The sequence below is a fragment of the Asterias rubens genome, chromosome 7 (assembly GCF_902459465.1).
Source record: "Asterias rubens chromosome 7, eAstRub1.3, whole genome shotgun sequence".
NCBI classification, from domain to species: domain Eukaryota; kingdom Metazoa; phylum Echinodermata; class Asteroidea; order Forcipulatida; family Asteriidae; genus Asterias; species Asterias rubens.
This window is the reverse complement of record NC_047068.1, coordinates 12082150-12108765: the sequence shown is the minus strand read 5'-3', so window position 1 is coordinate 12108765 and position 26616 is coordinate 12082150. Positions and strand designations below refer to the sequence as shown.

The following is a 26616-nucleotide window of genomic DNA, read 5'->3' as shown; positions in this document are numbered from 1 at the left end:
CCATACATAAATACCTTTTCGGTAAAAAAACATCAACACTTCTTGGTCAAAAGGTAAAATAAATGCAAAAATTATAATTGCTCAATGATTTCTTTCAACACAACACCCCTCCAGCTATGAAATGGTAAAGCCCTCGGGTAAACAACTCCTTATAAGGAGATGATGTGAGCGTCGCGCGTATCGCATGATGTGGCACAACTGTTTCAGCCGTTGCTCTCGATCAATAGGGATCAAGAAACTGTCTTAACAGCGCAGGGTGTGATGGTGCAAGCTTGTGTGTCACGCCCATGTTATAATACTTTTTACTGGTGTTAAATCATCCGTTCAAACAACCCCTCGTGATGCCCTCTCGACCAATCAGAATAGATAAACTGTCTTAGGTATTTATGAATATGATTTAAAAGGTTGCTATAAGGAGATGGTGCGAATTAAAGCGCACAGACTTTGTTTGTGCGTAGTAGACTTGACCAGTCTTTAGATTGGTTATGAGTCATAACTTAATAGCAACATGATTTGATTGAGGACAGTCTGACAGTAGGAGGCAATGACCAAAAAGTGACCAAACCAGTACAACGGTCACAGTAGAGAGTAAGTTTTATGTCACTAAAGGAACACCTTGCCTCGGATGGAACGAGTTGGTCTATAAAAAGCATTTGTAGCTGTTTTTTATATAATGCATATGGTTAGAAAGATGTTTTAAAAGTAGATTACAATGATCCACACAAATTTGCCTCAAAGTTGTGGGTTTTCCTTTTACTATGCGAAACTAACACGGTCGGCCATTTATTGGAGTCAAACATTTGACTCCCATAAATGGCTGATCTTGTTAGTCGATGAGGTAAAAGGAAAACCGTGCGATTTCGAGGCAAATGTGTGTGGATCATTGTATTCTACTTTTAAAACATCTTTCTACCCATATGCATTTTATAACAAACGGTTACAAACGCTTTTCAAAGACCAACTCGACCGATCCGAGGCAACGTGTTCCTTTAAGTTAATATTGTTTTGAGGGGGAAATGGTACAAATATAAATCTCTAATCATGCTACTTTTATGAGGTTAAATAAAGAAACTTATTTGTATTTTGTAAAATAATCCCGAGTGTAAAACAATTATTTTCACTTGTCTGTCTCTTGTCTGTCCCTTTTGCGGGTACATCAAATGAGGTACATGGTCAGCTTTTGCTAAGCAAATATTTAGTCTGGCACCGGCCACAACAAATCAATTTTAAGTAATTTGTGGGCTTGTAGTCAATTTCTGCTAAGCAATACTATTCTGTGCTTAGCAAAATTTTGCGCTAATACCGGCTTTATTAAATTTGACCCTGTCTTTGTCGGGACGATGTCGGGTCACAATGCATTCCTCTTGCTAGCAGTACGTTTATCATTGCTCTTCAGATCTTTAATGTTTTTGTTTTTAAATTTTAATTTGTCTCGCCATATTTTGGGGTACGCTTTTGCTGACAAAATGTTATTATTTCAGTACCATTATATCATAATCGCCTGAGTCACCTTTTGCCTTGATAAAAGTATGGCCCAAACAATAGTAGGGGACAGAACAAATTCTAGAAGCACATAATTAGTTATGTCACTTTTCAAATATTAGAAAACTTAATTAATTACACAAACAAACCAGCTTAGTTTAACCCAGGCAATGTTTATTTGAGAAAGTGCATAACCAAACCCTCTTATTTGTTTGTTGTTTGTTTGTTTGTTTAGATGATCTTCCCATCAAGGGAACTCGGCAAACTCCCACAGGGGGATATAAACACCAAGCTGGCAACAACCAATCTCTCTCACAAACTTTGGTTTAACGTCTATGATTATGAGTTGCACAAATCAAGAAATTGTGATTCAGTAACTAGACGACAATAATTATTCTTGTCATTGGTTAGCTGGGGGATTCGAACCCACAACCTTGTGATTGCAAGTCCTACAGTCTAACCACTTGACCACGGTGACTGTTTGTGCTTGTTATAACATTGACTCTTGGAAGTATTTGCTGATAACACAAGGTGTTGGTGAGATCACAGTGTCCCTTTCTTTAATTTGGTATGGGAAGTATCTATAGTGGGTTATTGAGAGTAGATGTGTGCGACTTGGTAAAAAACGTTACAGCCAAACCATGACCCCCACCATCCGTCCCTTCCTCCCCAAGCCTCTCCCCGCCCCCACCAATCACATTGAAAAACGGCTGCTAGAGGGCGCTAAACCACTATTTACTAATTGATGTCAAGGTCCACCACCTGTTTTTCTCTACCGGCGTCATTTCACTGCAGACAATCACACGGGATAGAGTGCACAAACTAATTGGTAATTCGTTCAGATTGGATTTAATTTGTGACAATAACATTCATTCTTTGGAAGTCAAGATGACCGCAAAGAAGATGATTGGACCTGAAAGACACAGAGAGCGTGTTGAGGAGGTGCTTAGGTACGGATATTTTTTTAGGATTTTCGTTTTGGATAACTTTCCGTATGGCGCCACCACTTTTTCACTCATTTTTACAAAAAGGGATATCTCATTGAGGTAAATGAGATACTATATTATTTCATATCGAATGAAAAAGTGGTGGCGCCATACGGAAACTTTTCCTTTTTATAACTTATAATTAAGACAATTGCTACAACATTTGTGCCTCCCCAGTCTACTCCTATCCTACGGGAGACGATAGCCGGATGAAACCAAAATAGTTCTAGGAGTATCCCCAGTCCATGCATGGTATACTGAGCAGTGACCTCCATTATTAGACTAGACCATGACTCGACCAAGTAAACATGGTAAATCGGGGCTAATTGTACTAATTTTGAAGATTTGCATTTTTGTTTGACATTTGCAGTTTAGTACAAAAATGCAATGTAAAAACTTTTTTCAAATATTAATGAATACCTTGGACAGTTTCCATTTTCTGACTGATTGGTCAAAACCTGATCACATGGGGATATTATAGAACGGGATGATAAAGGACCGACTTTTGGAAAATAGCGAATAAGGCCAAATAAAAACAAAAAACAGTTGATCGTCTGGATTTTTCAAAAAAGAGGAGGATGAGGGCCTTACTATTTACTTTTTTTTTTTCAAGATGGCCCCTTAGTATTTCAAATCAGACAGACCACCAATTCTCAGTTTGAATCAACCGCAATCTTATTTATACCTATTAGTTGCATGAGGACCTGCCTGTGTTAACACTAATTACACCATGATTATACTAACAGGGTCGGATAACACTAAAAAGATTTGCTGGTAGGCATTCACTAATACATTGTATTATGAAACAGACGGTTACAAGTGTTCAAGAGCATCATGTTAGATCCGAGAAAAGCTCCTAGGCAAGTCCTTTTGAAAAGATGCGTGCCATAATATTTTGAGTGAACGGCTAGGCGGGCAATGTGCGGACAGCACGCATGCACTGCCTTGTAACACCCCTTTCACAGAATGGTTTAGTCCAACTAAAAAACAAAGGATTTGCAAAGCGATGCGACAGGTTCAAAATATAAACCTGGGAATTCGCTCTGGGATCTGGTAAGCTTTTGTCCTTTTTCTTCAAAAACACTTTCTCAATGGTTTTTGAGTGTTCGTTAGGCGCTTTACAGACTATTCTTTTCAAAAGTCTTTGGTATCGTGTTTATTTCCACAGGAGTTTGGACGTACCATCAGTCAGGGGTCAAAAGGTTCTCATTACTGGAGGTGGTGGATTCTTTGGTATTCACCTAGCGAGGGCGCTACACATGTTAGGATGCTCGGTACTCATCACCGATAAAGGAAACCCTATTGAAGACTACCAAGATGACATCAAATTTGTTCAGGTTTGATTAAATAAAGATTTTTGATGTACTTTGAATTGAACAGTCCTTCAGTCCTTTTTATTCGCTATCGATCGATTTCACCAAGTCTTCCAAAATAATGAATTATCTGACGTCTCAGGAAGAGTTAAAGGAACACATTGCCTTGGATCGGTCGAGTTGGTCGACAACCTTTTACCTCGTCGACTAACACGGTCGGCCATTTATGGGAGTCAAATTTTTGACTCCCATAAATGGCCGATCGTATTAGTTCGCAGAGTAAAAGGAAAACCATGCAATTTCGAGGCATGTTTGTGTGGATCATTGTATTTTACTTTTAAAAGATCTTTCTATCCATATGCATTTTATAACAAACGGTTACAAACGCTTGTTATTGACCAACTCGTCTGATCCAAGGCAACGTGTTCCTTTAATTTCCGTAATGGATGTTTAGGACACATTGAGCCAATCCTAAGTTAGGACAAGTTACTCGTCCTAACTCAAGATAGGATTAATCCTCATTCCAGATATTGTAGATATAGTTTTTTACTCTATATTTCTACCTTCTTTGTTTTGTTAAAGGCAGTGGACACTATTGGTAATTACTCAAAATAATTATTAGCACAAAATCGTTCTTGGTGACGAGTAATGGGGAGAGGTTGATGGTATAAAACATTGTGAGAAACGCCTCCCTCTGAAGTGCCATAGTTTTTGAGAAAGAAGTAATTTTCCACAAATTTGATTTCGAGACCTCAAGTTTAGAACTTGAGGTCTCGAAATCAACCATCTAAACTCACACAACTTCGAGTGACCAGGGTGTTTTTTTTTTTCATTATTATCTCGCAAGTTCAATGACCGATTGAGCTTAAATTTGTTATTTTATGCATACGTTGAGACACATCAGCTGTGACGGCTAGTCTTTGACAATTACCGATAGTGTCCACTACCTGTAAGGCTATTCATCTTTTCCTTTTTTAATTTTTTTTTATTTGATGGATCTTTAGGGAGATATTCGGGACAGAGAGTTAGTGGAGAAACTTTGTGAGGGAGTCGACGTTGTGTTTCATATTGCATCCTTTGGAATGTCAGGTGCTGATATGGTAAGCATTTTGTGATAATTTACACAGCCCCCGAAATAACTCATGGCACCCACAGGAATTGCCTTGGTGCCCTAAGGTTTTGCTGTGGTGCCCCTTGCAAAGTTCAAGTACAAATGTACAACAATGCCGCTTAGGCCCCGAAGTAACCCTAATTGCCTTGTTGCCCTGTGGTTTTGCTGTGGTGCCCTTTGTTAAGTTACAATAATTAACAGTGTGGCTTTCCAGAAGGGAGTTGCATGCCCCTTTAAGAGTGAAGTTCAAGGCCTGTTTACAGTCAACTTTATTATAAACTATGTAAGTTAACTTTGGCTAGAATATGGTTCCATGTATTATATATACAGTTTATGTAGTTGTGGTCTTTGAACCAGCTGGAGAGGAGAGCCTCTAGACAGAAACTGTGTTTCTTTTAGGCAATCCTTCGGGCTCCAGCTGTTTCTTTTTCATTCCTCCTTATTTAAATTGCTCATTGCTGTATCTTTTAATGTTTTTACCAAATTATTGTGCATTATTGTACTTTTTATCTACCCGAGAAATGAAATAAATACAAATAACATTTGTAGCATTTACCCTCAGGAGAGTTGCTTGGAAAGCAGATGATAATACTTGAATTTGATGGATTTTGGAATGATAGTGTCATGAGCTGCAACCCACCTACTCTTCATCTGAGGCCAATCTTGTCAGTTAGACTGGAGTAGAATATTGTTGATGGACTTGGTAGAGTGCTTATAGGAAGGGGCTTGACCCATTTCCATAGAGCTGCATCAGTTAAAAACGAAAGAGTCATACTCACACAGTTTGCATGTCGTTTATAGCTGACCACTTACCTTTATTCTGGTAAGCAAGGTTGTTTTACGCATATCATTTTGTGTGTGCTTAGGCAGCTATATGAGGCTTTTTTTGATTACATGTTTTTGATTAAATTTACCTCTTCCAATTATTTTCAGTTGAAGAAAAAAGAATTCATAAGCAGTATCAATGTTGGCGGTACAGAGAATATCATCGAAGGTAAAAAACAATTATTTAATTGTACCTGCATAAATTACAATCTGGTATCTGACATTTGTAGAGCTCTACACTGTACCAGCATGAAGACTTACTTACACAATACATAATTTGCTTCCATACTTTTAGACCTTTCTATTGAATTGTGCTGTAGTAAGGGTTTATTTTTGTTCATAAGTTTTCTATGAGATTCCGCAAAAAAAGCTTTGACAAAGTGACAATAAATTTCCTCACACAAAATTTCCAGCCACACACTTGGGAATTGCAGGACCAATCCTTATTGGTCAACCTTGTTTATCAATACGATTATACACTTTTTTACTTTTCTGTAATATTGCACCATACAATCAGCCGTTCAAACTGATACGTGGATGCTCAACTCTTTCAGAGCTTAACAAATTGTAGTGTACACACTGTAGGACCAATATGGTGAATGTTTTATCATAGATTTTGGGGGTTGAACAAAGAATTGACTAGAGTGGGATTCGAACCAACGACCTCCGGATTAACGTGCTGTGTTTTATCATAGATGAAATGAACTATGGACTGTGGTTTACAATACGGCTATTTATGTAACTTTACTTTTTTTATTGCAATGACTTGTGCTGTATTTCATTGCTTTATTGCTGTTGAAAGTGGCAAAGAAACGGCAGAGAGAGAAAAGCTCTGACCTTTTTTTTTAAATCTTAAATGAGAAAATAAAATATGAAATACAATACAATACAATACAATAATCTTTCGCACACAGTAAAAACAGTGGTACATTAAAATCAATAAAAAACAGAAACCACTAAAAAGCGATCAGAAAAATACTGGAGACTGGGCGATAAATTTATAATTAATCCTTTAAATTGAGATTGTGGTGTGTTATTGCACGAGGGATAAAGGACTGTATATCTCTAATGGCTGTGATATTGACCAAATCCAGAAGTAAATGTTTTTTTTAAATGAAGGATCAGAATATGGTGATACAGAAAACTCGGGCAGCTATTAATGAGCAGTTGGAATGATGAACTGTAATGTGGCTAGACTTGTTGACAAGTTTTTGGGGGTTTGTTGCGTTGATAGTCTTGTCATGGTGGTGGCATAATGGTTCAGTTTTTTTGTTTAGCCTTGCTCTGGTGAGATCACTGCGCGAAGCTGCTGGCTGCCGATCCAAACTGCACAGCGTCAGAGCAGTAGTCCCGCAGGGGGCCAGCAGTCTCGCGAGAATATCGCCAGTGTCGCGGGGATCGCTGAGAGAGTCGGAACTCCATCAGCGCGGCAGACATTAAACAACTTGTACTTAAGTCTATGTTGCTGGCTTGTCTCCCTTGTTAACAAATCATCTTCCAAGTCTTCTTGCTGTTGTATGTAATGACTTTACTAGTTGTGTGTGTATTTTATGCATTCTTTTAGTTGATTCAATGTAACTGATCGTTTGTATTTTATCTTTGTATTTACAGTTCTTTGTCAAGGCCTTTTTAGTTTCCTCTGTGAGGGATTATAAAGTCTTATCTATTTATCTATCTATCTATCTATCTTTAGAAGGTCCGATTTGGATCGAAAGCTAAGGCCATCTACCCTGTTTATTATCTATCTATCTTTAGGTATACAAATACTTTACATGTACATCCTAGCATTAAAAAAGAAATGAACCTCTAGTAGCTTGCTGGCTATTCTGATGGTTTCAAAGTTCATTTTATTTTCTAGTACTCGGACTTTATTTTAGATATGCCTGAAATACCAGCAGAATAAAACCTTTGATTTACTTATTTTAAACCTTACAGTTGATATTAAAAGACAAGTGCATTCTACCATTAGCTGATTACAAAGCAAGAATAATTGTTATAACTGAGGGCATGTGCCAGGTTTTTTTTTTTACTCAAAATATAATTTGTATAATTGGACTTTAACGGATGCTATTTTCATCCAGTTATTTATAGCATCCTGTATATTAAGGTTCCAACTTCTACTTAGAGTAGTTTTAGTAACTAGTTTAGTTACTGTACTTTGGTTTGACTCAATGGTCCTAAGCATGTTAGGTCCTTTTCAAGGTGCTAGAGAAATAGAATGACCATGTTCCAGAGATATTTTTAGAGACCCATCCCGGTCAAGGTCCGGTAGTCATGATTGTAGATAAGACCATGCTTGGGATTACATGGAGGCCCCAAAGGACATTATTGCCTCTGTTGCCCTATGCCTTGGTGCCCCTACAAAAGTGTCCCTTCAGATATGACAAGGAAAGTGCTCTTTACACAATTTAAATGGCCATGCCCTGTCAAAGATAAAATTCTAGGCCTTTAAGACAAAGGAGATGTGCAATCTCCAAGAGATATCTTCATCAGAGGAGACAGAAAATGGAATTTGGTACTTAGGCCAAATAAAACAAAATACCAGTTGATCATCGCCTCTTCATCCTTTTTCAGGCCGCACTCTTTTTTTAATAATTTTTTATTTTATTAATTAAAAAAAAGAAGAACTTGTAACTACATAAAGTAAGTGGCAACTTTAAACTGAAGAATTTGTAGCCAATTTGAATTAAAATGCTTGGTCCTCCTCTTTTTGGAAAAACCTGGATGTTGAACTGGTATTATTTTACTTGGCCTGGTAACAATTGGCAGGTGAAATGAGTTCCCTTGGTGGTTGGAGCACTAAGCACCACTCCGAAGGCACTGAAGAAGCGTCTAGACCTAGTTTAGATCAAATAGGCATAACTGTGAGGGTAGATCAGCTTCAGAAGGCGGCACTTTTGGGAACAAAAAGTTGTGATAAAATGAAATACTAATAATGACACCCTTTTAAGGCTCACAATCAAGAACCATACATTGATAAAACAACTTTTAATTTATGGTGAGACCTTTTTTTGTGTCAATAAATCATTATAAAAAATTTTGTTTTTTTCTTCTTTTTTTCAGCTTGCATAAAGCATAATGTACCCAGGCTTGTCTATACTAGTACGATTAACGTTGTCTTAGGTCATGAGCCATTTGATATGAAGACAGAGGCGGAGCTTCCTATTATACCCCCACAAAATGTAAGTTATTCGATTGAAAAGTCCACTTCTTCTAGAGTTGCTCACTCGTTCTATTGGAACCATGTACTAAAGCCATAATACACTTTCGGTGTAAAAAAAGTTCACAGATTTACAAATAACTTACAGGGTTTACAGAAGGTAATGGTGAAAGACTTCTCTTGAAATATTATTCCATGAAATGCTTTACTTTTTGAGAAAACATTAAAACAATTATCAATTCACGGATTTATTTTAAACACATGTCATGACACGCGAAACGTGCGTAAACAAGGGTGGGTTTTCCTGTTATTTTCTCCCGACTCCAATGACCGATTGAGCCTAAATTATTACAGGTTTATTATTTTATATATAAATTGTGATACATGAAGTGTTGGCCTTTGGACAATACTGTTTACCGAAAGTGTCCAATGGCTTTAAAGGTACTGGATATGGACACGTTTGGTAATGTCAAACATGTCAAAGACCAGTATTCTCACTTGGTGTATCCCCCATAAAATATCAAATCTGTGAAAATTTAAGCTCAACTGGTCGTCGAATTTGCAAGAGAATAATGAAGTAAAAAAACCTAGTTGCATTAGTACTTTGTGTGCTTTCAGATGCATAATAAAAGGCTTCAGCTGAAGTCTTTTATTATTTGAGTGGGAAATTACCTCTTCATTAAAAAACTATATTACTTTAGAGGCAGCTGTTTCTCACATTGTTTTATACTTTAAAACAGCTCTCAATTGCTTGTAACCAATAGTGTCCAGTGCCTTTAAGCCTAGTTAATTGGTTATTTAAGTTTTCTCACGGTATATACCGGTCCAAAAAACCCAACACTGACCATTTTTTATTTTTTTATTTTTTTATCTTGTCAACTTAAACCTGATTCAGGGGTTCAAATTTACCAAGGATGAACAATTTGTTGACTTAGATTTGATAAAATTCCAATAATATATGCTTGTTTTGTTATCTGTGCTTATATTTAAAATTCCAAAGTCCATGTCACCGATGATGTTGAGTTATTTGTAGTTAAAACAAACACAAAATTTTTGCAAGGAAAATTCCTTAATTGATCCATATTCATAGAGCTATTTTTATTGACTAGAGCGCTAACTTGTTCTGTGTTTTGAAGCCACCCTGGGCGCAGACATGTTTGATGTGCTTTGGACTAAGGAAGAATTTTAATTTTAAGAATAAAACAGTTCCAAAAACCAAAAGTAGACTTTCCCTTTAGGCAGTGTAGTAACCAGCTAAAATTCCTTGCAATCTACCCTATGACTGGTACTCCGTTAATAAATGCTTAGCCAAACTAACAGTAAAAAACGAAAACCTTTATTGGATGTGGTTTTTGTTACTTTTTTAATTTAATATAATGTTTCTCTGGTCATCTTTGTTTTCAGCATGCGGATGATTATTCTAGAACCAAAAGCATTGCAGAACAGCTAGTTAAGAAAACAAACGGCAGACAAACAGAAAGTAAGAATTCTACTCTTTCAATATTTATAACAAAAAGGTTATTAAATTACAACTTTGAGACACACTCATATGATATGTACTCGTTCGTTTTCAGGAAAACCCCATGGACATTTACTTATGTTGGTAACATCCCCTCCCCCCCCAACCATCACACCAAACTCGTTCTCTTCTGGAAAATGTTTTCTTGTTGCAAGACGATAGTAAAGTGCGCGGTGAGGAGGGAGCGAGCAGGGACTGCGATAGTTGAGTGATAGTGTGAAACCAAGACAAACATTTTTCAGAACATAGTGAGGAAGCTCCTAGATTAGGAGTGAAACGTTACTACTAGTACTAAATTATATGTAAGTAACATCACACATATTTTGGATTTGTAAAAACGAATCTTTGATTTCATAGTGAGAACGAGTTCGGTGTGATGGGAGCATAAGCAGTTTGCATCAGCTAATTCTATTTTCTTGTGTTATAATTAGTATAATAACCATTTTTTTTTTTTAGATGGAGGGGTACTACATACATGTTCTATTAGACCACCAGGCATCTACGGTGCAGGAGAACAGAGACATTTTAACAGGATCGTTGTAAGTAAAACAATATTTCCTAAAAGTGCTATGAAATAAGGATTGTCTCAAGCCACAAGAGTTGTAAGAAATATATCTGTGCTTTTCTTTTGTTCCTCAGAATCTGTTATCACTATATAAAGCCAACTTAGGAAGTCGTGATACGTTAACTAACTGGGTCCATGTGGACAACCTTGTGAATGGACATTTACTGGCAGCAGAGGGCCTAGCATCAGGAAAGAAACACATAGCGGTAAGAACAAGCATGTCTATGACAGTAAAGATAAACTGTTTTTAGAGACAATGTGTTGCGATTCAGCAAAATGAGTCATTTGTTGACCCAGATGAATTCAACAAATGATTCACACTGTACATCTGAAAAGAGCATAATCTATGATTCAATGCTCTTAAAATCCTGTCTTGATACCTCCTTTGGTTCAAAAACTGTGAAAGTAGAGACACCAAGATACGAGAGAATACAACTGGGAACAGAAGGTTTTATTGAACATAGATTGGCACATTTTTGTCAACGCTTGTTTTAACCCTTTTTTTGGTTGTTACTCATCAGGAAGGAAATTGGCAATATGAAATGAGATCTACTTTGGACTTTACATGTAAATTTACCCCCAAAAATGTTTTCAAAATTTCACCCCTGTTGGCCTGGATTGGCTTATGTCCCCATATAACTAACTGTGACGAACAACCCATTTACCTTAAAGCCATTGGACCCTTTCGGTTCAGAAAAAAAAAAAAAAAAAAATCACAGATTTACAAATAACTTACAGGGTTTACAGAAGGCAATGGTGAAAGACTTCTCTTGAAATATTATTCCATGAAATGCTTTACTTTTTGAGAAAACAGCAAAACAATATAAGTTCTCGTTAACGAGAATTACGGATTTATTTTAAACACATGTCATGACACGGCGAAACGCGCGGAAACAAGGGTGGGTTTTTCCGTTGTTTTCTCCCGACTCCGATGACCGATTGAGCCTAAATTTTCACAGATTTGTTATTTGATATAGAAGTTGTGGTACACAAAGTGTGGGCCTTGGACAACACTGTTTACCGAAAGGGTCCAATGGCTTTAATCGCACCACAAATAGGTGTTTCTATGTAAGAGGTCATCAAGATCTTTGAATTTTTTACAAATATCATTCTACTCTATTCAGTCACTCTTGCAGCCGATTTGTTTGATTTCTTTTAAAGGCAGTGGACACTACTGATATACTAAAAATAATTATTATCATAAAACCTTTCTTGATTACGACTAATGGGGAGCTGTTGATAGTATTAAAACATTGTGCGAAACAGCTTCCTCTGAAGCGATACAGTTTTGAGAAAGAAGTAATTTTCGACAAATTTGATTTCGAGTTCAAGTTTAGAATTTGAGGTCTCAAAATCAAGCATCTGAAAGCACACAACTTTGTGTGACAAGGGTGTTTTTTCTTTCATTATTATCTTGCAACCTCAACGTTATGCATGTGTTGAGGTACACCAACTGTGAAGACTAGTTTTTGACAATGACCAATAGTGTCCAATGTCTTTAAGATACAGGAAATAAGTTACCGTATTCCAATTATTTTGAAATTTTGTTTTGAGGTTTTATTACTTTGTTGTGTTTTTAATTTAGGGAGGGCAAGCTTATTTCATAACAGACGAGACGCCCATTAATAATTGTTTATTCTTCAAGCCGATCATCACTGGTCTCGGTTACCAGTTTCCTGATACATGGATACCGCTTAACATCTTATGGATGATAGGTAAGTCTGTTCTATTCAACAACAACAACAATCAACGCTTATTTCCACTTATGGTACAAAAATGAGAATAATAAACAAATGAATTTCTTTCAAGAACAGATCAAGAAAATTTTTAATGAAAATGAAACGAAAATAATAAAATGTAGTGGATACGGAGAAAACCAATATGGGGGGAAAGGGCATTTACAGAAGCCAAACATGCTTATTTTGAAACGCCCACTGACAAGTACCAAACGAAATAGAAAATCAAACAAAAGTTAACAATTATTATTGAGACAATATTGTTGGAGTTATCCTATGTTATTTTTTATTACTTTTTTTGTTATTCACATTGCTTTTGGTTTGGGTTCTTGTTTCAAGTTGTTTTGACAATTACTTTGAATTAGTAAAAAGACATGTTTGTGCTTTGTACAGGTATGCTGGTTCTACTCTAGCGTAGTGTGAAGTTGATTCAATGAATACATGATTTTATTTTTGTTTTTGATTACAGCCCTGATGTTTGAGATTGTGCACTTTATTCTGAAGCCAGTTTATCACTTTGTTCCTTTTCTCAACCGGACCGAGGTAAGTGTTTTTGTCTGAACTGACGTTTGTTCGTCTGTATGTTTGTCTGTCTGTCTGTTTCGTCTTTGTGTTGTCCTAAGCATGTACCTTTAGTTTATGTCTATGTTATGTAAAGGCAAGCCGCTACAAGCTACCTGGCTTAATTTGGGCTATGCCTCCACGCCCTTCCCGCTGGTTTATTATTTTTCTGTCTTTTGTATATAATAAACATTCATAAATACCTCAGACAGTTTTGCTATTCCTATTGGTGGAGAGCGCGTCATGGGGGGTGTATAAACCTTTGGTAATGACCAGTAAAAAGTGTTGAAACATGGGCGTGACACGCGAGCTTGCACCTGTGCTAATAAGACAGTTTCTTCATTTCTATTGATCGAGAGCAACGGCTGAAACAGTTGTGCCACATAGCGCGATAGCACGTGCACATCATCTCCTTATAAGGAGTTGTTTACCCGAGGGCCTTACCATTTCATAGCTGGAGGGGTGTTGTGTTTATAGAAATCATTGAACAATTATAATTTTTGCATTTATTTTACCTTTTGACCAAAAAGTGTTGGATGTTTTTTGACTGAAAAGGTATTTATGAATGGGAATCAAAGTGTGTTGAATCTGTTTTCAACTAGTGGTTTAAACCCGCCGAGGCCTGGTTCTTGATAATTTACCTCGACTTCGGCTCGGTAAAACTATCAAGTCCAGGCCTCGGCGTGGGTTTAAACCACTAGTTGAAAACCTCTTCACAACACATTGATTCCCTTATTTATGAATTACAATGTAGTTTTGTAATATTGTCGAAATGTGAATTGACTTGATTGAATTGAAGTATATTTAGTCTCTTACATCTTAAATATATGTGCCCCCTTATCGGAATTTTTATGTAAGCTCGAGGAATCAGTTTGATGTCTTGGTTTGCTTTTTTTAAAGTCTCTCCTTAAAGTCATACGGTGTTCCTTTTTCTGCGTGTTGGGCCTTTTATAGTTGTTTAGTGATTTGTATGATCTTTTGTGCTGTATTTTAATGCCTGGCTTTCTGGGATTTAGGAGACACACCCCTTTATGGCGACAGTTATATTTTAAACTTTTATGCTCTCTTCAGCATCCAAATGTTCTTTAACTTAAGTTTTTAATATATTTGTAATATGTGTACATTGTATTACAGATGGGCTTTCTCTCCCCTTAAAAGTCACCCGTTTCTTTCCATACCCACAGGTTACTTTTGTTATGGCATATATTTGTTGGCCTTTAAGACCATCTGTGGTATTTGGCAACACTTGCCAGCCTGTTTCACAGTGTGTGTTGTTAAATGTTATGCAACAGTCATAATGTAACATTGTGTTTGTACTTGTGAATGCTTTGCCCAAATTATTGCTATCTGTAAGTCATTAAACGTCTTCTGATTTAGTGAGAAAGGCAATGAACACAGATGTTAAATGTGTATTCATAAATACCTCAGACAGTTTTGCTATTCCTATTGGTGGAGAGCTCGTCACGTTGGTGTGTATTATAAACCTTTGTTTATGACCAGTAAAAAGTGTTGAAAAATGGGCGTGACATGCGAGCTTGCACCTGTGCTTAAGACAGTTTCTTCATTCCTATTGGTCGAGAGCAACGGCTAGGATAGTTGTGCCACATCACGCAATACGCGCGACGCGCGCAGCATTCCCTTATAAGGAGTTGTTTACTCGAGGGCGGCGGAGTAGGGCCACACAATTTCATAGCTGGAGGGGTGTTGTGTTGAAAGAAATCATTGAACAATTATAATTTGTGATTCCTTATTAAGAATATTATTTTTGATTTTACGTACACTCTGTACTTTATTATGTGAGAGAAATCAAATGCATTGATGCATTGCAATAATATGAACTAGTGTCAGTTGTTAAAGCCATTATACACTTTCGGTACAGAAAACAAAAAAAGTTTACAGATTTACAAATAATTTACAGGGTTTACATATGGTAATGGTGAAAGACTTCTCTTCAAATATTGTTCCATGAAATGCTTTACTTTTTGAGAAAACATTAAAACAATACTGTTTACCGAAAGTGTATAATGGCTTTAAATGGTACCTTTGTAGCTATTGTTGAGGATGAGATGTTAAGAAACATAATTGAAAGTGAGTCGGTAACTTGAACTTTAAGGCACTTAATCCCAACATATGCATAAAATAACAAACCTGTAAAAATTGTTGACTCAATTGGTCATCGAAGCTGCAAGAGAATAATGAAGGGGAAAAAAAACTACCCTCGTTCACACACATTTGTGTGCTTTCAGATGCATAATAAAAAAAGGTTCAGGCCTGAAGTCTATAGCTCTTTCTCAAAATCTACATTAATTCAGAGGTAGCCGTTTCTCACATTGGTGTATACTATGAACAGCTCTCCATTGCTCGTTACAAAGTAAGTTTTTATACTAACAATTAATTTGAGTAACTACCAAACGCGGCCAGTGTCTTTAAGTGCAAGTAACAGTTATTAAAAAATATCCATTAGAAGATTTGTTCAAAGGAAATGTGTAAGATGAGATTCAAGCACTAAAAGTAATTCAATGTTTATTTTCTGACTGTATTCAGGTTTACCAATCAGCATTACATCACACTGTTAGCCATAACAAAGCTAGTTCCGAGCTCGGCTACAAACCTCTCCAGCGTGATCTTGAAGACTCTTTGGAACATCTAAGACAACTTGGACACGGTAAAGAAACCAACCCTGGTGGTGACTGGACTTCATCCTTGCTGCTTAAGATCATCATTATTGTCGTCTTTATTCTATTGATAGCAGTCTTACTTTAAGATGATAATCAAGCCGTCAGAAGCAGTGTCCACGGCCAATTTAAGTTGACCAAATTTTTGCACTTCACTGAGTATTAAAGGCATTTGATCACCTTTGTTTGATGTCCCAGGTCAGTATGCTCATTAGATGTATCCCAACATATGCATCAAACAACAAACCTGTGAAATTAGGGCTCAATTGGTCGTTGAAGTTGCAAGAGAATATCGAAAGAAAAAACACCCTTGTTGCACAAACTTGTCTGCTTTCAGATGCCTAACTTTTTTGAAGAAACTTTGTTACTTCAGAGGGAGCCGTTCTCACAATGTTTTATACAGCTATCCATTTCCCTTTACCTAGTAAGTTTTTATGCCAACATCATTTTGAGTTATTACCAACAGTGTCCCCTGCCTTAGTAATATGTCATATTTATATTTTTGGTGCTTGATATGTGGCATGGTGTACTACCCCCTCAACCCTATTGTGTTTTCATTATGTTGTGTGATTCTCAGGAATTCTTGTAAAGGTTTTTCAGGAATGGAGGGGGAGCTTAAGAGGGGAATTCTGTACACAAGGGGAAGAGTGTGTAAGACTATTGTGTAAGAGTATAGGAACATTGGGGTGACTTCTGCCACATGTTGGATATGGCATATTTGAACTTTAAGTGATCTTTCTTGAACGCTCAAGTTGTGGCCATATATAAAGCTGGTCCTTGCTTCATGTTGTGACCAACTGAATTCGTGTATTGACTGCAGTCGAATAAGGTTTGCAGAAACTCTCTGTATGAGTTATGTTAAATCTGAAGAAGAACCTGTGGTTTTCAGAACCAATAAAACATGGTGTTTCCGGAAACCTTACTAGATTGTATTTCCACTATGCAAAATTTCAGATCCTCTTCATGTACATTGTATTACTGCAAACCTTACTAGATTGTATCTCCACCATGCAAAATTTCAAATCCTACTCATGTACATTGTATTACTGCAAACCTTACTAGATTGTATCTCCACCATGCAAAGTTTCAAAACCTGCTCAAGTACATGGTGTTACCTGCAAACACACTAGATTGTATCTCCACCATTGAAAGTTTCATATCCTACTCATGTACATGGTGTTACTGCAAACCTTACTAAATTTTATCTCCACCATGCAAAGTTTCAAATCCTACTCATGAACATGGCGTTACTGCAAACCTTACTAGATTGTATCTCCACTATGCAAAATTTCAAATCCTACTCATGTACATGGTGTTACTGCAAACCTTACTAGATTGTATCTCCATGATGCAAAGTGTCAATTCCTACCCGGCTAAGTGGTGCTACCCCAAATCTTTGTAGATTCCCACCATGCAAAGGTTCAGCCTTACTTTACTGCCGTCACTATCTCATGAATTTCTAATTACAAATTCCTTGTAACAAAAACATTAATGTACAACTTAAAATACCCAAGGCATTTCACAAACTTAATAGAACACTGCTAGGGTTGTTTCCAGATTGATTCACAATTCAAACAGTTTGTCTAAGCATGTCTGCAAACTACTTGAAAATTACCTCAAAGGGACGTTTGGTGGCGCTCTGTTTTGTGAGTTCACTTCAACCTATAGCTATGAGAACAGTTCACCAGCACAGCCAGCAGGAAAACAATGCAAAGTTTGAATTTACAGATTCATTGTTAAGTCTTTGTATACTTAGTGTAGAAATAATTGCTAAAACATTTTAAATTATGATGTATTTACATGAATCTCCATTGTTTAACAATCTCATTAGTTGGAACATGTGCAGTGTGCAGATGCAGCTTTCAAATTTTAAAGCAATTTTAAAGGTTTGAATTGTAAACTTAACTGCATTATTACAGCTGTTAAAAATCAAGTAGGTTGTTGATTTGAGTACAGCGCTATTGTAAATGTTGAATAAAAGAAACAGTATTTTAGTTTATTGTTTACTGGGTGAACATTTATAACATAATCTGCTATGAAGTCTTTATCACGATACTTGTCAGTATTTTATCAGTTTTCACATGTTTATGTTGTTTTAAAGTTTCATTAATTTAAAAGGTGTAGATGTATTATATGAAATGTTTAATGACTAACCATTTGTTCCTCCAAAAAACATTTATTTGACATTATTATACTTCATGAAAATTCTTAGCTATAGTCCAGAGAGCAAATTTATTTGCTTTATTTTACAGTATTTTTGCCGTTCTGAAAGAATTTTGTCAATGATGGTGGTTTAGAATGAAATATTATTACTTTATTCTTTGCAGAACTTTTTATAATGTCCACGTGCTGAAATACAATCAAATAATCCAAAAATAAGCATAGTCAAGTTCGTTTTTATGGTTTATTTACACATGACATGTTTTTTGCACAGTTGCATAGATTTGTTACGCTAAGACTTAGACATTTGTATACAAAATACTTATAAAAGTTTGATCAGTTATACCAAGTTAATTACGATCCTATAAGTTAAAGTAAAATAGCAGTCCAAGCCTATTTTCTATACCATCTGCCCTGGTAATAGTTAAAAGGCAGGTCAGTTCTTTTCAGAACTGAGAAGTCTCGCGAACCCTCGAACATCTACTCCACGGCAGTAGAATAAAGAAAGACAGTTCTCTAAGAACAAACTCTACCTGGCAAGTACATGCACACATGGTGTTACCGCAAACCAAATACATTAATACCAAAGATTTTTCTATAACATGATTTATTAAGCTGTCCAAAATGAGAATCATGTACTTAAGTGTGCTTGTTCAAAGTCAAAGGATGTCATGAAATGAGGTCTTCAACTAACTATTATAAATAATTTACTAACAATATGAAATAAATGAAAGATACTTTACAGATAAGCACAATCTGATTGTTGATGCTCAATTTTTATACTATGACTTGTTTACCGTAATCATGTTTGTAATGTTGCCCAAAACTTCCCATTAGTCGAAGTTAAACATATATTATATTATTATTATTATAATAGTATAGTATGCCTGCAAAATTAAATACAGGTACTCACTATTCTTTCTTATGATATTCATTTTGAAGTTTTACTTTTCACTTTTGTGATATCCAAATTCTCATCTTCCGTCATCGTATGTAAAATTCACCGTAAATGTAATATTTTCTGTGATATTTACAGTCTACCTCGTTATAAAGAGCACGTTATAAAGAACTCCTGCTTATAAAGAGTACATTATAAAGTGCCGAATCTCATTTCTGCTTTGTGTTTCTTGGTTTGGTCGTCTTCTTTTCAATGTTCCTGTTATTATAAAGAGGTCGTTCGGCCAGTCCCAGCGATCTATAGTTATAACGAGTGTCGGGTACTGTGTATTTACCATTCTCTTTTTTGATTTCCTTTCTTTAATACCCACTATTTGAGTTCATTAATGGTATTCTACGTTGTGATGATATACTCTTGCCATGATTTACTTTCGAGTATTTACCATTCTCTTTTTTGATATCCTTTCTTCAATACCCACTAATTCAAATCAACAATGGTATTCTACGTTGTGATATACTCATGCCCTGATTTACTCTCGAGTATTTACCATTCTCTTTTTTGATATCCTTTCTTCAATACCCACTAATTCAAATCAACAATGGTATTCTACGTTGTGATATACTCATGCCATGATTTACTTGGTTTTTTTTGTGAATTACTGTACACCAGTTTTTACTGACACCCTTCTGTTACTACTTCAAAGACGGTGAGCCTCTACTTGTGTAATACTCACACTTGATTTTTTAAAACATCTGTTTTTACGATTTAGTGTTTTACTCACACCAAGGCGGTTTGTTAATCAACAAAAGGAATGTCTATACAACCACATTTAGCCTTCCTTTTACGAAGAAAATGACGGTTGAAACATCAAAAAGATAAATGTTCAGCAATGCTTTATGTTCAGGCAGCTCTATGAAATTGGGCCTGGTCTCAATCAAGGCACATGCATGTTTACAAAGAAGAATCAGTAGGAGTTGTTGATGGTTAACCACTCATCTTATATAACGCCCTCTATTAACAATGTATAATGCAACTCATGTATACAAAGCATTACTAAGACTGAACATGACCCAAAGAGTTCTAAAAACAAGTCAAGTAATCATTGCGTCTTTCCGTTGAGTCTCACTCTAATGAACTATGGCCATAACAGGAGTGACAGAAACAGTGGACTAGGATTTCAAGACGAGAGCTAATTATATAACCAAATAGTTATCAAAAGGAAGATGACTAATGCAAACTTGGGTACTGTAAAGCAAACTATGACAAAATAAAATCTTTCCTCAAATAACAAGACATTTGTAAAGCGCCTAATGCAAAAAGCCTCCAAGCGCATAAAGAGTAAAATAAAATAAACAATGAGAGAAAGATACAAGATACAAATAAGCAAATTACAAAAAAAGCAGCTTTAAACAAATGAGTTTTCAACAGGGACTTAAAACGTTGTAAAGAACTAGCCTGGCGAATATGCACAGGAAGACTATTCCAAAGAAAGAGTGCGGCGTAAAAAATGGAAGCATTAAACTGTTTCTGTCTACATGTATTTGTTTCTGTCCATTTGTAAACGTTAATAATGAAAAGCACATTGTGCACACATCTACCAAATATCCTCATGGCGCTGATAGATCGGAAAAAACAGATACAAAACATTAAGTAACATATAGGGATATACAGCAACCCCACAGTACCCCCTGTTGAAATAAAACAGAAAACTATTTAAAAAAACAAAAAACAAGTAAAAGTAAAAAGTAAGTAAAACTTAAAACTAACTAGAGACCCATAAAAACAAATCTTCCTGGTCTTATATCATTGAATACAAAAATATAAACTTTCAAACATACAAATTCCTTCACCATGCAAAGCCTCAAAGTTTGCAAAAGCTCTACGAAAAAAGTTAGTGCCCTTATACTTCTACCCAAGCACAGTCTTTCTCTTTAAGCCATTAAACAAGATTCTACTGACTCTGGTAGGTTTGAAAAGGTCAGGACACTAATCCTTTTTCTTGCAAAAGAAAGTGTGGTTCTCTCGTTCACTTCACAGCTTGCATCTTGATAACCCAAGCCCATTTGCATGGCAACTGTGCTTGGTTTAATGGAGGCATGGTAATGATGAGTCCGGAACCAGACGCCATGGGTTGCCAGCGTAGAAGATTAGAATATCCCAGCATTTTAATCATTGTTTGGTTCGTTGCTATGGGAACACCAAGGGCCAGCTGATTATTGATTGGCCAATCCAAGACGATGGCATATACTGCTGTTGTTCCTTCAATCGTCTTTGAGGTGTACCTGGAGAAAGATATCAAAAAAGAATTCTAGAAGACTAAACTTGCGACAAACTAGTGACAGGTCTATAGCTTACTATTACTGATTCAGGTAAACATGCACAGGGAACATTACGCATAGGATACTGTTCGAGCATTTGTGAGTTGGAAGACCAAAGGGCAAATCCTGAGTGGCATTTGTATATCCCACGAATTTGGCCTACACCGAGGGCATTTTGCCATTTAACCTCCACCTGTGGCGTCACGCTCAAATGTTCCAGTGCTCCTTTATTTAGCATGAGTGGCATGATATTATTTAAAGAGAGCTATCGACGCCCTTTTTTCGAAATAATGGAGCAACAGAGCAACAGTATGAAGTCACAGGTGGAGAATAATAGAAGTTTCAGTTCATAAGCTTAAATGTGTTTTTAGTTGTTATCATTTGGATTTCTTGGTGGGTTTGTTGAAACTTGTCTGTTAATTCTTACCAAACTCCTTGAGTCTTGGTGTCATTCTGTGCCCTCCATGGCTTGGATGCATAGATGGCCTCACCATTCACCTTCAACCAAGAACCCAGCTGACGCAGACGCTCTTCAAATATTGGAACAATACGACCATCATGGGTTGGACCGATGTTCACCAAGAGATTACCGCCACAACTACAAAACAGACAAATAGATTTTAATTTGAAATGTACCAACAAAAAACTTGGAGGGAGACCAGGGTGCCAAAAAAAACTTCCAAAGGAAGGGAGACAGAATCCTGGACAAAGTTGCTTTACAATCAATTAAAATTAACTAAAAACAACAAAACAATTAAACTCAAATTATTTCAAAAACAGTAACAGAATATGGCTACTTAAAAAAACTACACTGGCTCCCAATCTCTCAACGAATCATCTTCAAGCTGATGCTCTTTGTTCACAAAGCACTTAATGGCAAGGCTCCCCACTATATTTCTGAACTATTTCAAGTTTACACTCCATTAAGGAATCTTCTATCAAGTTCCATGCTTCTCCTCATCGACCCCAAGTCTCGACACTCATGGGGTGACAGGTCTTTTTCTTCAGCTGCGCCACGCATCTGGAACTCTCTACCACTTAATCTTTATTTTCTAGATCTGTCTTTGTACCACAAAATTCTAATCTCTTCTCAAATGTATCTTATGTCACAGGTTTTCAAGGACTAGTTTTGTTGTGTCTGTTTTTCTTTGTTTTTGTTTTGTTTTTGGTTTTACTGCGCCGTGAACACCCATATCCAGGTGGATATGTGTGCATAACAAGTCTTCTTATGATTATCATTACTAACCTAATAGTTTCTGCTAGAACCTGGATCAGTTCTTCCATATCATAGTAGTCAGCTAAATCTGCATCACGCCGGAAACCCCAAGACTTCTTATCAAGCGTCATAGCATTCTCCCATTTGTGTTTCTGCAAAACACCTATTAGTTAAAAGATGATAAATTAAAGGCAGTGGACACTATTGGTAATTACTCAAAATAATTATCAGCATCTAACCTCATTTGGTAACGAGTAATGGGGAGAGGTTGATATTGTAAAACATTGTGAGAAACGGCTCCCTCTGAAGTGACGTAGTTTTCGAGAAAGAAGTAATTTTCCACGAATTTGATTTCGAGACCTCAAGTTTAGAATTTTAGGTCTCGAAATCAAGCATCTAAAAGCACACAACTACATATGACAAGGGTGTTTTTTTCTTTCCGAGTTATCTCGCAACTCCGACGACCAATCGAGTTCAAATTTTCACAGGTTTGTTATTTTATGCATATGTCGAGATACACCAAGTGAGAAGACTGGTCTTTGACAATTACCAATAGTGTCCACTGTCTTTAAATGAAGAAAACCATCAGGGCAAGGACAACATCTTTAAACAAACTAATCATAATACCATCACTACTCGAGAGAGATTTTCACATGGAATTAACACAAACCTCTCTTAGTAATATATTTCCATCATGCAAGTTAAAGGCACAATCATTTCTCTTCCTATCACCTACATACCGTTACAATCTCGTTACTCTGATAAAATGTTTCTAAAAAAAAGATTTGCATCGACATTGATAACTGTGGAGGAAACATTAAGTTCATTCATTTAAAAGCAAATACAAACCAGGGTTATAGCGATCCTGACAACTGTAGTATCCACCATGTCTACACGCGGTACCTCGGCCCCATCTATCATTCGTAACAATTGTATCTTTAACCGGGCTGAAAAACAAATGAATTTTATTACAATTAAATAAGTGATCAGTTCAAAGATTATTAACTTTGGTTTTACCCATATACACCGTTAGCACTGTATACTCCGTACTCTCTCAAGCTTTGTGAACAAAATCACAGGCATAATGGGTTAGGATTCGAACCCATGACCTTTGCAATTCTAGAGCAGTGTCTTACCAACTAGATGTTATACAAGTGCTTTTACTTCATTTCCTTGTATTCTTAATAGAAGTTAGTGTTTTGGGGCATCAGGGTATACAGAATATAATTTGTTTTCACCCGAACTCAGCTGAGGTCTCAAAGTCAAGGCATCTGAAAGCACACAACTTGTGCGACAAGGGTGATTTTTCTTCCATTATTCTCTCGCAACTTCAACAACGAATTGGGTCAAATTTTCACAGGTTTGTTTTTTATGCAAATGTTAAGATACATCAAGTGTGAAGACTGGTGTCCAATGCCTTTATTAATAGGTGTAATTGTTGTTATCCTTGACCCTTCAAACACTTACCTACTGTTATACAGCCACGCTAAGAATTCTGTGCTGTTCCAGTAAGCTGGGCTAGCGTCCCAGTCGCCATCAGACCACAGTACGTCTGGTTTATAAGCCTCTATGATCTCATGCAACTCTGGCAGGCAGATTTCCTACTCCAAAGACATGACAGATAATAACAATAAAAGTGGACTTAGCAATTTGCCTGGAAATTCCAAATTGTGAAAGACAAAAGACAGCTCCTTCTTTTTAACATTGTCAATTTCCCTTAAGGTCTTGCTGCCCTATCGGGCGAGTTGGTCTAGAAACGCGTTTGAAACTGTTCGTTATGAAACACATATGATTATAAATATGTTTGAAAAGTAGAATATAATGATCCACACAAACAAGCCTAAAAAAAACACGGTTTTTCTAACACATTGTGAACTAATACTGCAGCCGACCATGTTAGTTTGCGAAGTAAAAAGAAAACCACGCAATTTGGAAGCATATTTTTGTGGGTCATTATTTTTTCTTTTTAAACATCTTTCTAACCATAGCATTAAAAAAAAAAAAAAAACGGTTACAAGGGCTTTACAAAGACTAGCTCTCCTGATCCAAGGCAACGTGTTCCTTTTAAAAGTGAAGAATACTTTTTACCTGAACGTACTCCTGCGATGTGAAATTAGCTGCTTTGTCTTTCAGAAATAACGGATTGAACCATTCAAAGAGAGAGTGATAGAGACCGAAGTGAACATCTTTAGTGTAGGTTCGGACTGCTGCAGCCAACTCACCTACAACAACAAAAAATCATGAAAAAGAATTCCACTGATTTATCAACATAAATAAGCCTATTGATTGCTATAGTTGAGTCGCGACTACTGTTTTTCAACTACTTGCTGCCACAACTAGGCCCTACTACAAAATAGTAGTTATCACATTTCTAAACAAGCCGAGAACTACTTGGCGAGATAAGAAGTTCTAGGTACGAAAATGAAATGTTTGCCAAATAAAGCTGTCACAGTTCAATGTCTTCCTCGCCATCAAGACATGTCTCTTATAATTAACAAATATTGTGCATAAAAAGTTGATTTGGTCTCAGTCTGGTTTAAGTGAGCTTGTACAAAAGAAATTCTAAGTTATAGTTATTTTTGGTTTTGGTACTGAATCTATTGTCTTATTGCTTTTAAATGCGTATCGTTCCTATTGCATACATATTTTCCTGTGCTTTTATATTTTTTATTGTCAATCTGTGTTAAAATTCAGCCTGCCAGATGTTTTTAATTTTACCAGTAATAATAATACAACATAATTTGCAAATAATATGAGATGGTGAAACTCACCAACGAGATCTCTCTTGGGCCCAACATCCATAGAGTTCCAATTCCATGAATACTTGGATGGCCAGTTGGTGAAACCTTCATGGTGTTTACTGGTCAACACAACATATCTACAATACAAAGAAGATTTGTTTTTAAATTGATTATTTTAGTAAAGCATTGGGGGGAAAACTCAGTTTACAATCATTTATACTTCTGGATTACAAATAATTCTTTTGTTGGCCTAAAATCCTGTGCATTTTTTTAAGCGAGTCAATTCAGTCAAATTTCGAGACCCGGCTACAGTACTGGGCTACTGTGCTCCCCCTTTTTATTTTATTTGTCATTATCGGTCAGTACAACCGCCTTAAATGTCAAATTTCGAGAAAAAAGGAGTACAGCACCACCCCAGTAACTAGGTAAACCCTAGCCCTGGTAGGACATCAGTCAGTGCCACTGTATGCAACGGAGGAGTCCAACCTGGGCTATCATAAAACCCAAGTCCGAAGCGCTTAAAAAAAGGGAAGGAAATACCAGTAAGATGGATTAAAAATAATTTCAAAGGGACCTTAAAAATGCACAATCACTTTACAATAAGGAAGAAGTACACAGTCATGACAGTACAATGTTTAAAGCTTAAACAAACATAGAAACAGATTAAAGTTAGGCAAATACAGTAACTATAAATGTGTCAAATGGAGTGGATTTGACCTATTTAATGGGGCTATATTTGTCTACTTCTAGAAACTATAAGGCTCTCCCGTGAGGAGCCTTAGTTTCTAGAAGTAATATTTGCCTAAACTTTAACCTATTTCTATTTTATTGGGCCTACAGACCACCAGAATTTGCAGCTAAACAAATATATCTGAACATTTAATTTAAAAATTTATGAATTTAATTTTACTTAGCCCCAGAAGCTTCGATGATCTCAGCAAACTCCTTGGGATTAAAGAACTCTGTAGTGAACATCGGAGCAAAATCAGCATAGGTGAACCCTGGCCGGTAGTTGTTCGTCATGAAATCAACATAAGCAGGAAGTTGTCTACCCTTCCAGTTCCACCAGAACCACTCAGAACCGAAACTTGGAACGGAGAAAACACCCCAGTGCATGAAGATTCCTATCTTAGCTTCATCGTACCAGGCTGGTAGGGGTCGAGCATCTAAAGACGCCCAAGTTGGCTGGTAGATTGCAAGAGTCTGGGATACAGAAATACACAGGAAAACCAGGAACACAAAGGTGCAATGAGCAGCCATTTTGAGTGGGAATCTATCCACCACTGCATGCACTACGCGGCTAAATCAAAACAAACCGAGCTTTGCAGACCAGCCAGTCACATGACCACA

The 26616-nt window shown here is 36.6% G+C and overlaps 2 protein-coding genes across 2 annotated transcripts; one reads left to right on the top strand and one right to left on the bottom strand.

The window, feature by feature from the left end:
* Positions 1-2241: 2241 nt before the first annotated feature.
* Positions 2242-16220, top strand: LOC117292753 (short-chain dehydrogenase/reductase family 42E member 1-like). Its single transcript, XM_033774905.1, has 11 exons — positions 2242-2432; positions 3637-3805; positions 4786-4881; positions 5826-5886; positions 8781-8899; positions 10282-10357; positions 10853-10935; positions 11036-11167; positions 12547-12676; positions 13167-13240; positions 15803-16220. The coding sequence occupies exons 1-11, from the start codon at positions 2371-2373 to the stop codon at positions 16019-16021; spliced, it is 1221 nt and encodes a 406-aa protein (XP_033630796.1). The 5' UTR covers positions 2242-2370; the 3' UTR covers positions 16022-16220.
* A 4186-nt stretch (positions 16221-20406) lies between these two features.
* LOC117292163 (alpha-L-fucosidase-like) lies at positions 20407-26615 on the bottom strand. The gene is made up of 8 exons (XM_033774103.1): positions 26177-26615; positions 25297-25403; positions 24614-24747; positions 23993-24126; positions 23375-23472; positions 22556-22688; positions 21737-21907; positions 20407-21273 (listed from the first exon to the last, which is right to left on the bottom strand). The coding sequence occupies exons 1-8, from the start codon at positions 26524-26526 to the stop codon at positions 21018-21020; spliced, it is 1383 nt and encodes a 460-aa protein (XP_033629994.1). The 5' UTR covers positions 26527-26615; the 3' UTR covers positions 20407-21017.
* Between the last annotated feature and the right edge of the window lies 1 nt (position 26616).